General features: G+C 34.4%; 3 protein-coding genes across 4 annotated transcripts; 2 read left to right on the top strand and 1 right to left on the bottom strand.

The window, feature by feature from the left end:
- The first annotated feature begins 89 nt into the window (after positions 1-89).
- On the top strand, positions 90-7671 carry LOC100182121 (WD repeat-containing protein 91). The gene is made up of 13 exons (XM_002124793.5): positions 90-416; positions 749-979; positions 1357-1511; positions 2156-2338; positions 2779-2942; positions 3167-3303; positions 3546-3808; positions 4188-4338; positions 4747-4986; positions 5744-5861; positions 6157-6269; positions 6815-7012; positions 7117-7671. The coding sequence occupies exons 1-13, from the start codon at positions 288-290 to the stop codon at positions 7273-7275; spliced, it is 2241 nt and encodes a 746-aa protein (XP_002124829.1). The 5' UTR covers positions 90-287; the 3' UTR covers positions 7276-7671.
- Positions 7672-7733: 62 nt separating this feature from the next.
- Positions 7734-9471, bottom strand: LOC100179787 (elongator complex protein 5). The gene is made up of 2 exons (XM_009861006.3): positions 9316-9471; positions 7734-9136 (listed from the first exon to the last, which is right to left on the bottom strand). The coding sequence occupies exon 2, from the start codon at positions 8989-8991 to the stop codon at positions 8062-8064; it is 930 nt and encodes a 309-aa protein (XP_009859308.1). The 5' UTR covers positions 8992-9136; positions 9316-9471; the 3' UTR covers positions 7734-8061.
- A 973-nt stretch (positions 9472-10444) lies between these two features.
- ppan (peter pan homolog (Drosophila)) lies at positions 10445-13987 on the top strand. Of its 2 annotated transcripts, none has more exons than XM_026835337.1 (6): positions 10445-11029; positions 11410-11503; positions 11791-11940; positions 12202-12333; positions 12700-12865; positions 13950-13987. In XM_026835337.1, exons 1-6 carry the CDS (start codon positions 10497-10499, stop codon positions 13979-13981), a joined length of 1107 nt encoding a protein of 368 aa, XP_026691138.1. In that variant the 5' UTR covers positions 10445-10496; the 3' UTR covers positions 13982-13987.
- The last annotated feature ends 1 nt before the right edge of the window (position 13988 follows it).

Genomic DNA, 13988 nt, shown 5'->3' with positions numbered 1-13988 from the left:
TCATTATTGTAACTTCAATGCCTTATTCTCTGTGTATGTTGCATTGTTCTTATTTTTCTCGTGTAAATCTCTTTTGATTCTAGTGTATAATTACAGGTCAGTGAGTTGTAGGTTATTTAATGACATTTCTGCAACATTTGGTCAACACTGAAGTTTTTGCTAGTCAACACTGAAACCAGTAACTTTTTTGCTGGTCAATATTGAAATATATAATTGGTCAACACTGAGATTTTTAATTGGTCAACACTGAAACTACTGACTTTTTTGCTGGTCAACACTGCAACACAATGTCCTGGACCTCAAGCACAGGACTGATGGATTCTTTGGTGCGAGATTATCTTTTACAAAGAGGATTCAACTCAGCTTTGAAAAGTTTTGACTTTGATTCAAAGAATGATAAAGAAAAAGGCTTCAGGGTAAGTTAATATTTGTTGTATATTTGTTTCTTCATGTATGAACTGAGGACTCTAACTTTTTTATCTGCACAAGCATGTTGTTGATTTATTTTTATTGAACACAAGAACAAATGAGTACAAAATACAAACATTTTTTTAGTAAACCAAACCCCTTTTTCAACCTTGATTTACTCACCTTTGTTTAACGAGAAATGACTAATACCAAGAACTATTCATTGTAACTGTATTTTTAATTATAAAAAACTATATGTTTTACTATATTTTTAATAAAAAAACAACAAAATGTTTTAGTGCAATTTTAATCAAAAAAACTTATATGTTTTACCATACAGGTTGATAAGATCTTGCAGTACATACTATCCATGGTTGCAAGTTGTGACTTGGATTCCTTGCGTTCATATTGGAGCCATCTTGACCAGAGGTTGTTCTGTTTGTTGGGGGAACAAGCACAAACATCAACAGTCAAGAAAATGGAATTCAACTTGTACCGATATTATATCGTCAATGCTTTGCAAAATGGAAAACGAAAAGAATGTTTTGAATTTTATGAAAAAATGTCAACAGTAAGTGGAAAAAGTTTTATAAATATGACAGATATTATTCCGTTCATTTGTCAGCTTGCATGTTTAAAGACTGTTTTTTTAATGAATGATAGACTGATGTAAATTATTTATCCTCACATGGCGGACAACACTGACAATCCAAAAATAAAGGGCCAACTTGTTAGAGCAATTGCTGTTAAATGTGTTGCCTAAAAACACCTAATCTCAGTGTAGAATCACGCAACTACTGTTTCGCAAAGCCAGACACAATGATATATGTTCTTGTACTTCTGCTACCAGACATAATGTAAAATTGTATTTTTCCTAATTTAACCACCAATAACTATAACACCTTGTACATATAAGGATGAAATAATCCACAACACCTAATATTCCAGGAGTTACAGAATTTACCTGAATGGAAAGATTGGTTTTCCTTCCCTTTCACCCCCCACCCTGAATCCAACAAACTTTATTCAAACTACTTCACCAAACAATGGTCGGATACATTTCTTGTCTCGCTGCAGAATTTCCTCGCTGTCACCTTTTCATGGTATTTCTATGATTTAGTTTCATTTTTTCGCCATTTCTATATTTTTTATGTTTGTAGCTTATCCTATCTTCCTGCAGGGTGACATGCAATGAGACATGAGATTTAGGCTCGAGTTGGTTTACTTCCAATATATTTAAGCTTATGTGTTATTAATATATATAATAAAATATTTATGTGGTAATGTTTTGTTGTTTGTAATGTTCATGGTTGCCTAACATGGGTATGAACGTAAGCGTATATATCCTGAAAAAAAAACTAGAATACCCAGTATAATACATATACATTTTAATATCTTACAAATATGTCTTAAAATATACCCTAAGCAGTAGTGATAGTATAAAGATCAGTCTATTTCTCAAATAAAATAATAGTTTGAAAAATTGTATTTCCTTTGCTGGCATATACCCTTTTTGCATGGTCACTTTTATGCACGTAAGTACTCGCATATTTACTCGCAAACTGTTTATATAAAAGTGACCATGCAAAAAGGGTAATAGGGTATCTTGTTTTTAAACTCGCATATTTACTTTTACTGTTTATATAAAAGTGACCATGCAAAAAGGGTAATAGGGTATCTTGTTTTTAAAAGTTAGGCACCTATGTTATTGTATTTATGAGCCCCCTATACCAATCCTTCCATGCAGTCTCCCAGCACCTGACCTACTATCATCATTCAATAAAGACCAAGCCACCATAGATAAACTTGAAAGTGAGAATGAATTACTGAGGTTAACATTATCGGAAATCAACATCAACCCAGTGTTAAGAGAGGAAAATAAAATTCCTAATTATGTTCGGGGCCTTGGGGTGCCTGGAGCTCTTGTAGAGTAAGTTGCTTGTTTATATTTTAGTGGTTAAACTTATGAGACTGTATTCTATTCTATGGTAGAACTGTAATTTCGTGGCTAGGTTCTATTTTACAAGGTCCTGCAGTGTGGAACGTCATGGCCCATAAAATTAGGCTGAATTAGCACATTATCCTCAAATGGCCTAATATTGCATAGTTTATATATTAGCTTTGTTGACTAAAGAAACTTGAAGCAAAATCTTTTCTAAAATAAAATAAAGTATTGTCTAAGTTGTCACAGTTAAGCGAAAAATATATTCACCCCTATTGTATGGTGTTTTAATATTCATGTCATTTCAAGAATGCTATCATTTTGCTCATTGTAGTCAAGAGTAACCTGATGCCTTAGCTTAACAGATATTCAACAATATAATTTTGTATAATATAAAAAACAGTCTCATATTTGAACAATGTATGCAGAAATGAACCTTCAACAGTTCAAACACAAAAGAAGAAAAGTGCTTTTAGTTTTCCATCAAAGAAAACAACAACAACAACACCAACAACAACTTCACCAAAATTAAACAAACAACTAAAAACAACCCAACAACAACAGCAACCTAAACAATTACCAAAACAGATTAGTAGGTTATTGTAAACTTGTGTTTTACATTTCCAATAATTTTTTAAAAATAAAAACACCTTTTGCCCACAAAGTTACACACACGGTAACTTGTGAGCGGGCATGAGGTGTATGAAACAGAACACTCCTGTTATGACTGTCATTAACCCACCACGCTAAGATAAATGTTTTGTTCATTTATTAAAAATAATCAAATATTTTTAGTTTTTCTCAATTTAATTACAGACCCCCCCATAAAACCCACAGCACCCAACACACAGATTGAACAACCACCACCAACCATTCAACCAGCATCGGATAACTTGATGCAAAGGAATAAAAAACTATCTGGTTATCAGAACCAAAGACGAGAGTTGTTTGGGGTATGTAATGTATTGTAGAATATGTCGAAACGAAAGATCTATTTTAGAAAAGTGTAATATGCCGTGAACCAACAGACCAACTGGGGTCCATAGAGCAGTTTTAGGGGTCTAACAATGTAAAGCAATGGCTGTGATTGCTGTGGTTTTTGCATTTTTTCCTATAGCATCGTTTGATTTTTATAACAGTGTATACAAATGCTTACTTTAAACATTTTTCATAAACACCGTATTTTATCACACAGACAAGCCGTTCAATCGATCTTGACCCCCAAATAAAACCTCCTAAATCTGACCCCCCTGCCTCTCAATCTAACCCAACCCCTAACCTACCAAAAGAAGACCCTCGCTCCTCACCCCTGATCCCTAATCTTGATCCCCCGATAACAAAATCCTCCTCACTCTGGCTCCAGTCGGATCAACCTCCCGAATCTGCATCCAATGAACCTTTCTTGAAGTTAAGCAAGGATGAATATCATGATCATCATTCATCCATCATGCAGTGCAGGTATGTGGGCTTGATTTGCCATTATAAATTTCCACTACCACCATTAGTGACCACTGAGTTGGAGAAATATGCGTTACGAAGACCTAGGTCATTTCTTCACAAGCATTTATTGTTAATACATTCATTGCAATTTCAATATTTTCATGTTTAACCAATTGCATAATAAAAGACAATATTCGCCTACATGTCATTGTTAAATCTCTTACTTTAATAGTATTTTATTATACAAATTGATTTTTTTCTGGACTTGATTTTTTTCTGTTACGTTTTCCTAGCACTAGACCCTGATTGTATTTTACACAAGCTGCGTTCAACTCTATGAGCACCAGATCAGGGTCAGACTGGTGAAATTTATTTCAATTATTCTAATGTATTGTAGGTTTAATCCCCAAGGCAACTCGATAGCAAGCGTGGACAAAGATGGGGTTGTAAAGATTTGGCAATTTGAACCTAACCCTGTCACAATAGCCACTGTGATGTCACGATCACCATTCTTATCCTTGGATTGGCATACTTCTGCAACTGATTTGGTAAATGTTGTTTTATTATGTTTGTGGAATGTATTTCATAAAGGGTATCATCTTTGTGTGTGTGTATAATGACTGTCGTTAAAAGTTTAATTTTGGGCTTTATTTTTAAGTCAAGAAACAAAAAAGTTATTTCAGATTACAAAGTTGAAAATTTATTGCAATCTGTGTTTAATCTGGGTCCTGTAACTAACAGAACATGGTGTTTTAGTGGTTTCTGACTGGTAGTTTTAGTTTTCGACGTTTGTATAGTGTAGGAGAAAAAAATTTGTTTTTCGATTTTATTTATAATTTTGTTTCGATTAAGGTATAAAAATTTCCCCCTAAAATCAGTAAGATTTCCAGGGTAAAATTTTATGTGCCGCCCTTTAGTGTTAGTGCTAGTGCTAAAAATTTCATCACAATTTGCAGGTATTGCTTGGCTCTTCAAATGGGACCATCAAAATATACAACGCTGCATCAAAAGTCTCCCAACATGACGTTAATATAAGCGGAAACTGTCCAAGAGTGAACCAACTATCATGTCACCCTGGTGGGACCTCATTCGTGACTTCTTGTATCTCGAACGGGGGGTTTGGGGGTTACACCCCGAACACACAGGATGTTAATACCCCCGGAAGGGTCCAAATATGGGATATTAATGAAAGCCAGGTGGGTGAAATATAACATGTTGGTGAGGGTCAGAACTTTGTAGAAAAACCTTGTTTGTGTGTAATGAAGTGTAGTCAGGATTTTGTTCAAGCTGTTTATGTAGTCAGGATTTTGTTCAAAATGTTTATGTGGTCAGGATTTTGTTTAAGCTGTTTATGTAGTAAGGATTTTGTTCAAAATGTTCATGTGGTCAGGATTTTGTTCAAGCTGTTTATGTAGTCAGGATTTTGTTTATAAATGTTTATGTAGTCAGGATTTTGTTCAAGCTGTTTATGTAGTCAGGATTTTGTTTAAGCTGTTTATGTGGTCAGGATTTTGTTCAAGCTGTGTATAGGGAATTTTTAACAGTGGTTTTGGCCGGGGACACAAATGACTATCAGTAGTGGTACACTGGTATCAGTGTCCGGCATTGAACCCAGTAACCTTCAGTTACAATACAAGTGCCTAACCACATATCACTATAGTAACATCAGTATCTAACTAACCATCAACCCTTGTCGCTTACCTTTGGGGAAGTGGCAGGCTGCAAAATATGGTAGATCTCTACGATAGCACCCCGGGTGTTGGGGTAATGTGCCAATCTTGGCTTTAATCTTAGGACCAATGGCATAATAGGCTGCGGGACCACGCCCATATAGAATAGAATCATACCAACTATAGAAATACTAACGGGAATTTTTTTATAATTCCATGTCTTGGACAAGGACCTCACCCACATAGAATAGAATCTAAAACCAACAAACACTTCCTATTACAGGTCACATTAGATTCCAGCTTACAAGAATGTAGTGACCGTCATATTGAATGTTTGGCTTATAGCAAGGATGGTAACTACCTAGCAACTGGGGATAGCAAAGGAAAACTAACAGTGTTTGGTGGGTTGTTGTTGGATTTGAATATTTTTTCTAAATGAATGCAGATATTTACTTTTTTTGTGTAAAACTTGTTACATATAACTGATACAAATGTTCTGTTTTTATAGTGATGCAGATTAAAATAGGTGATATTTTTTAACTTATATATTTACATCTGATTTTTTTCTCTATTATTTTTACTTATATTTGAATATTTGATAAGTTTTTATGGATTTGTGTATTGATAAAAATGCTTAAGTATTTTACAATCTGATGCATAAAAATGATCTCCGTTTGATATAGAAATACATTACAGATACAAGAACATACAAACTAATGCAGAGCAGGCAAGCACACAGTGGTCCAATATACACCGTGCAATTCTCACAAGATGAAAGATTTGTGTTCACACTTGGTGCTGATGGGAAGGTTGGTGCTTGTGTTCTATATGTCTGGTGTAATGTTGGTGTATTCTTATACATCAGACGTACATGGTGTATCCATACACCATATGCTCACTGTGGAGATATAACATAACACAGGTGTCTACTTACAACAGGCAAACATGTTGTATACATACACCTCATGCTTACTGTTGAGTTATAACATGGGTGTCTTCTTTTATACCAAACGTACATGGTACATTCATACCTCATGCTCACTGTTAAGTTGGATGTCAAGCTACAAAAAAGCTTACAGTTCTTAATCCTTAACCCCTACAGTCTGTAACTTTTAGTTTCTAATCCTTAACCTCAAACTTTTTTATTTGATACAAAACACACCATTCTATATACCCTATTCACTCACCCCATGTTATAACCCTTGGCTTCCTTATTGGCTATAAACTATACAAACATCAAAATGTTGTAATCACACATGAAATTTTGATTTGATATACCTCATTCATATACCCTATTCATACATGTCATGTCATATCCCTTGCTCACACCTTACATTTAAACCCCTTCCTTTAGTTCTGTGCATGGAACCTTGCGTCCCCAATTGAACCAACCATCTTTCCCATCCATGCATCGGCTGGTGGTCCGTTTGAGGTCACAGGGTTCAGTGGATACAAACAAGTTCAACAACCTGGTGGGGGGAGGCTGTTTGCTTTCGAACCTAATGGAAATCATGTGATGACTTGTGATGGACCATCTGCTGTGGTGTATGAGGTAAGTTTTGTGTGACTGATGATGCAGCCATGTTTTTGACACTCCTTTTTTTTTAAAAAACAAATATATATAAAAAATAAAAAAAATTGTTTCCTTATTTCCAGGTCAATATAAGTCTGGGAACACTGAAAAAGGTTCTCACATTGGTTGACCATCGTAGCCCAGTGTTGAGTTTAGATTGGACATCTGCGTTGAAGTGTGCGTATTGCATGACAGGTGGCATGGATGGCAAGGTTAATGTTACAACTCTACTTAAGAAATAAAACTTATAAAAAATATTAGGTGTGGTTACTCAGTACTTATTAACCCTGGTTCCTGACCACAAATAATTTATGCTTATTTTTTTAAGTCATTAACAGGGGTAAGAAGCACTGATGTAACTGTTAAAAAACTATATCAAAGGACTTTCGAAATGAAATCTGTTCTATTTTGAATTTAAGCTTAAAAATCAAACTGTATTATAAAAGTAATTTAAAAATAAACAGGTCGGTTTTTACTGACAATCTTCTTTATGGTTGATAAACGTAATGCATTATTCTGATTACATATAATATATAAATGTATCAGAATGTGTTTTCTTGCAATCAAATTTATAAAGATTTTTAAACTGTCAATCTATTTCTGTTGTGTAATTAAATATGTGCAATAAATATAAATATTTATTATTGATTTTTACAGCACAAGACAATATAATTTTATTGCAATCATGCATTACAGGAAAAATTATTAAATGTTTAGAATTTGTTGTAAACTTGCAGTTTTTATGTTGTAGCCGAAGTGCAGCTGTTTCATGTAGAAGTAACAGCTCCTTAAAAAGTTTACATTAACTGATTGAAAATCCAGACCACAGTGTTAATTCCAAACTATTTCTGGAAACAAAAGTTCTTACAACATAGCGGGTACAGCAATATAATATTGATTCTTTGAAGATAACCTATATAAGAAACATGGGGTAAATAAGCCAAATCTGACCTAAATCCCTGGCATGCATCACTGTAGGACCTCAACCACAGGAAAACCCAAGAAAACACCAAAATTGATGCATGATTTTAAAAATCGAGATCATCATCAGGGTCCTCTTCATCATAATCATCTACGTCATCCAGCTCGTAAATAATTTCTCCACTTGTTTTTTCTTCCATCTTAACAGCAAGTTTGGCTTGTGTGTACGGCATTACCAGCTTCCCACGCTGCTTTTTCTCGTCGTTTGAAAGTTTCAGGTTAAACGAGAGGTCTGAAACCACACTTGGTTCGTCACTAGGTGGTGGTATAGGTTCACAAGGTTCATTATGATTGGGGAGCGACCATTTCATTGCAGATACTTGAAAATCAGAAGCAATTTTAATTTCTTCATAAAATTGAAGCATTTTTCCATTTGGTTTTTTGAATATTGTTTTACACACCATCACGTTGTTACGAGGATGTCTCACAAGCGCTGTCTTGTCTTGGTCCCTTTCCACTTCGAGTTCTTCATTACTCAAGTTTAAAACTGCGTTGGATAAATGTTCAATTGATTTTTTCACCCCTTGGTTAATTTCGTCCGAGTGGATTAGCAAAATACATTGTTCAAGTTGAGGGTTTTGCTTTAAACGCTGCAGATCTTGGTATAATTGATTTGCAGGATGGTTGTTTAAATACATTCCAACACCATCAATGGCCACAATGAATTGATCAGTATGACATGCATGGTTTTCAATGGTTTTTGAAAATACGAAACTTTTTGAAATTGTATTTTCTCCATCGTCCCAATTTAAAGGGTCAGTATAAAAATCATATATAATAATATTTTCATGATTGGTTGATTTTAAAGAAGTTAAGAAATCTTTTGGATGAGTTTCAAAAAGAAAAACATGAACCACAGTCTTTTTACATCGAGTTGTGACAAAAGATTGAAACAATGTGGTCCCTGTAACATCAAGGGAATCAGATATGACAATAAACTTTGGTTTTTCCACTTGGTTTAATAATTTAAGCAGCATATTTATTTAGTAGACAGCTCAGCTTTTGCAGCTTGTGTCTCTTCTAGTGTTGACTTTAAATCCTGGAGCAGAGAATCAACTTTTTCTTCAACTTTTGTCGCAAAGTTGTCCAGATTGTCTAAAGCTTCTTCCAATGCAGAAAAATCTAAAAATAACATCATTAATGATCAGTGAGGTTATGCAATGGAAAACTAAAGTAAGTGATGGCGACATTGGTGCATACAAATCTGTACACCATAACGTATAAGCTTAAACGTAGAAGTATAAGTCAGTCTTATCTTAACTAGCACCTGTGTAATGCTCTAATACAATGTTTTACAATACCTGAATTTTCGTCCAATTCCAAAAGTTCTTTTACAGCCTTTTCCTCAGCGCTCATCCCGATAAATTCAGGCATAGAATATGTTTTACTTTATTCCTTAATCGTAGCTTTCCTATGGTTTTCTGTACTCTGGTTAAAATAGCTGAGTCATGCAAAATGCTCATGTGATATATTTAATTAAACTTATGAGTAGTATTATTTGTTGTGTAATTTGAAGAACAATAAACTATATTACATAAATCTCTTAAATATTTTAGTGTTTATTCAATATTTTATCAAAAATTTGCAATTTCTCTGCCGCTTTACGATTTCTATTAGTGACGTCATACTAGATAAACGCTGAGTCAGCAAAACGTGGGAAACTTTCTTTTCAAGATTCGTAGTTGAAGTTGGTGTGCTTTGCGAAAAAATCAACAAAAAATGGGTCGAGTCAGAACCAAAACAGTAAAAAAGGCGGCTAGGGTTATCATTGAGAAGTACTACATGAAACTAACCCTTGATTTCCACACCAACAAGCGCGTATGCGAAGAAATAGCAATTATTCCAAGCAAGAAATTGCGAAACCAAATCGCTGGCTTCGTTACGCATTTGATGAAGCGAATCCGTGTCGGACCCGTCCGTGGTATCTCCATTAAACTCCAGGAGGAAGAACGTGAGCGACGTGACAACTATGTGCCCGATGTTTCTGCTCTTGACCAAGATATTATTGAAGTTGACCCAACCACTAAAGAAATGTTGAAATCTCTTGATTTCGGAAACATCCCGGGTCTGCAGCTCATGCAGTCTGGAAACAACTTCAACAACCAGAACCGAGGCAACCAAGGATACCAAGCTCGCTAATTTTACTGGAACTGGGACATTTCGTTCTTCATAGAAGATTGGAACATTAAAGCTAAACTATTTTTACCAATAAACGTTAAAAATCAATGTAAATATTAATGTTTATTTCATATTTGATTTAAATGTGACCTGGTTTGCATTATGTAATGCTGTATTCACATAATTGGACTTTGTTTTTGCATTGATGTTGTTATTTGTGTTTACATCTATGCTTCATGTTGCAAAAATGTTCTGATGTTTTATGAAAATGAAATGTCCCTTTTCACATGTAACTGATGCGTGGTATTTGTTGCAGAGATAGGAAATAAATGTTAAATAAGAAAAATACTTAAATTGGTCAATCATGGGAAAGAAAAAGGGTCGAGCAAAAAAAGCGAGCAAACTAAACAATAAGTTGGAGGATGCAGAGATCAATAAAGCGCCGCACACATTTGTGTTCCCGCGTGGCCATGTCGGCTCCAATGTGCAACAGTTGGCTATGGACATGCGTAGAGTGATGGAACCTTTTACTGCGTCCAAGCTTAAAGTCCGAAAGAAAAATGTCCTTAAAGATTTTGTGGCCGTGGCTGGCCCTCTTGGCGTTACTCACTTTATTTCATTCAGTAAAACAACCAGTGGAGTAAACATGAGACTTGCAAGGCTGCCTAAAGGCCCAACACTGCATTTTAAAGTCTTGAAGTACTCCCTGAGTAAAGACGTGGTCTCGTCAGTGAAGAAACCCAAAACATCACAAGGACAATACAGAACTGCTCCACTTCTTGTTTTGAATGAATTTAAAACAAAAGATTCCAAAACCACAGATATCAACTCTGTTAATCCACAGAAACTCTGCGCAACCATGCTACAAAACATGTTCCCATCTATTAATATACACAAGTAAATAACTCCACTATATTCAGCATGCATTTCATCTTTAATTCTTGAATTTCTGGAAAAGGTTCAAACACCTTGGTTTAAAAGTTATGTAAAGCTTCTTTTGGGCAAAACAATGGAATGGCTGCTTTGTTCAATCTCTTATACATTGACATCTTGCCACAATTTTTGTTATTTCATATTGCAGGGGTCCTATTAAATTCATTACCATTTTAAATCACATTGCAGTTGAGAAGCTTAATGAACTGGCAATGATATTTTCAATAATAGAGTTTTTTTTTCAGTTTCATATATTAAATCAAAACACATATTTATTTCATTTTTTCCCAATTATTATGTCATCCCGAGATGTTGGTTTAACACAATCATATTTTAACTTCCAGAGTGAACTTGAACCACGTCCAACGTTGTGTATTGTTTAACAATGTAGAAGACAATCGGATTGAGTTTCGACATTACAACATTGCTGTTAAACCTGTGAGTTTTTATCAGTTACTGTTATTCTTGTTTACAGCCTGCCAAAATAATTCATGAAGAGTGCTTTTTGGCAACCAATACCACTAAATGAGTATAGCTAAAATGAGACCTAAACCAATTTTAAGGTTTGCCAGTGAACACACTTTTTATTCGTAGTCCACACCATGTTTTTAACGACCGTCAATTTGTTGTTGATTCCCTTCTCATTGTTTAATTTGATCTTCGCTATCATTGTCGTAATGATAAACAAACTGTTATGTCATGAGTTGAAATTTTTGTTTTCTCAGATTGGAATGAGTCGGCGAATGAAGAAGATTGTGACTCAGCGAAATATTCCAAACTTGGGAAAACTTGCTGACATCAGCGATTATTTGACGAATCGTGGCGATGGAAGCGCTTCAGAATCCGAACCTGAACTTGATGATCAAACTAGTGAGGTGAAATGTTGTAACTTCACCCAGAAAGTTGTTCAAAATTTATTTAAGAACCAACAAAAACTGATGACTTTAATTATTTTGTGTTTTTTCCATTTTCTGATTCAGTGCAGAAATCCTATGATAAGAAAAGTTTAAAATTTTAACCTAAAATTATTTTAACTCATTTTATGTATTTGTTGTTTATCTACATGAACTCTTTCTGCCTTTCTTTATTTTTTATTATTTTTCTCTCTAATTTATTCTTGCTCATTCCATCACCAGGTAGAGCTACCACAGAAGATGGTCGGAGCAGGAAACATGAAGAGTCATCAAAGTGCGATACGTTTGACTGAACTTGGTCCAAGGTTGATGTTGGAGTTGTTTAAGATTGAGGAAGGAATGCATGAAGGGGAGGTGGGTGGGGTTGTTGTTGTTAATCTTGGATAAATCTTGTGGGTGGGGAAGGGGTTGTTATTAATCACAAAAAATCTAATGCTGCTAATTGCTAATATGGCCAGTTTTAGAGTACCGGTAAGAATGCTAAGAAATAGGGGGGAAGGTAGGTTGAAAGGTGGTATTGATAATATATAGATTGTTTTTATTGTTCATAGGCATCGAACTTTTAAAGGCAAGGATAGTTAGACACACTTTGCTGTAAAACAAATTTAACTTATTGGTTCTTATTTTAAAAAACTTGAATGGATAACTTTTTAAATTATGTGCTGCACAGTGCACACCTTAAAACTGATTTTTCCTATTTTTTTTATTATTCTGTTTTAGGTTCTCTTCCATAGTTTCATTGAAAAAACAGAAGAAGAGAAAAAACTTCTTGAAAAATCCCGACAGAAAAAGAAGAGTGATAAAGAGATGCGGAAGAAACAACAGGAGATGAACATCCAGAGGAAAGAAGATGAAAAGAAGAAGAATAAAGAGAAGTCTATTGCAGGTAATGGATTTATTAATGTCAAATGTGTTTTGTTAAAAACACTGTATTTAAGGATAAAAGTTTACTGTTTACATGCGTAGTAGTTCAGTCTTTACGTCATATTTAGCGCCCCCGCTACAAACATTGTCAGACTTTTTGAACAAACTCCATTTTCATGCTTTTATATTACACATTTGCACCTACACAGCATATACAGCAGCACAGGTTTAACAGGAAACATATACGATGTTTGCTTTGTATACTCACCAAAAATCATGTTTGCATTTTCTATGTTTGAAGTTTTATTAAACTATTATATAAATATAGTCATTGACGAAAACAAAATTAATAAAATTTTAAAATTTGTTCTCTTTTTTACGCTAGGAATGAAACGTAAATTAAAAGATGAAGAACAAGAAGATGATGATGTTCAGTATTATCGAGATGAAGTTGGAGCTGAACCAGATGAAGATCTCGCTCCTCCGAAGAAAGTGTTCAGAAAAATGCGGCCAAAGAATGATAAACCAAAAATAAAGACTGTTAAATTTAAAAGCTCAAAGGGAAATTCACAAAATTTTAAAAAGAATTTTAAAACTCTCTCGAAAAATACAAACGTCAAGAAATTTCCTTCGAAAAAGGTTAAAGTCGGTATGAAACGAAACCGAAAATAATATTTTGCTTAATTAAATCTTCTTTGATGGAATTGTGGTATTTCTAATAAACGTTCGAATATAAAACGCATTTGTTTTTCTTGTGGCAAGAAATGTGTACTATTCTGCACATTTGAAATTCTAGCATTACTTTGTCTATTTTAATCTCATGAAAATTTACAGATAAATGTCCTCTGCATTTGTATATCTTAAGTCACAGAATGAACGTGTCTGGGTTGAAGAATGTCAGCCTGAAGATCAGACAGTCTGTAGTGTTTTTTAAAATCAAAATTACACTTTTTTCACCGAGATTTTAGTTAAATTACAATCACAACTGTTTTCAAATGCAGTGGCAAACATTTAACAAGCCTTAAACTTGGAATTTTCTGTGATATTTACATGAATTTTAAAGCTGCTACAGAAGTGACCGGTGTGTCGCCGTTACGTCATATTAGAAGAAACTAACAGGAGCAAAGAGCGAGAGTAGCGTGCAG

Source organism: Ciona intestinalis, chromosome 8 (genome assembly GCF_000224145.3).
Source record: "Ciona intestinalis chromosome 8, KH, whole genome shotgun sequence".
NCBI lineage: Eukaryota > Metazoa > Chordata > Ascidiacea > Phlebobranchia > Cionidae > Ciona > Ciona intestinalis.
The sequence above is the reverse complement of the archived record's forward strand: the minus strand, read 5'-3'. Positions and strand labels throughout refer to the sequence as shown.

Coding starts and splice junctions, on each gene's coding strand:
- LOC100182121 (XM_002124793.5), top strand. CDS start 288: ATGTCCTGGACCTCAAGCACAGGACTGATGGATTCTTTGGTGCGAGAT. Junction 4,339..4,746: donor ATACTTCTGCAACTGATTTG/GTAAATGTTGTT, acceptor CACAATTTGCAG/GTATTGCTTGGCTCTTCAAA. Junction 5,862..6,156: donor AGGAAAACTAACAGTGTTTG/GTGGGTTGTTGT, acceptor AATACATTACAG/ATACAAGAACATACAAACTA.
- LOC100179787 (XM_009861006.3), bottom strand. CDS start 8,991: ATGCTGCTTAAATTATTAAACCAAGTGGAAAAACCAAAGTTTATTGTC.
- ppan (XM_026835337.1), top strand. CDS start 10,497: ATGGGAAAGAAAAAGGGTCGAGCAAAAAAAGCGAGCAAACTAAACAAT. Junction 11,504..11,790: donor ACAACATTGCTGTTAAACCT/GTGAGTTTTTAT, acceptor TTGTTTTCTCAG/ATTGGAATGAGTCGGCGAAT. Junction 11,941..12,201: donor TTGATGATCAAACTAGTGAG/GTGAAATGTTGT, acceptor TTCCATCACCAG/GTAGAGCTACCACAGAAGAT.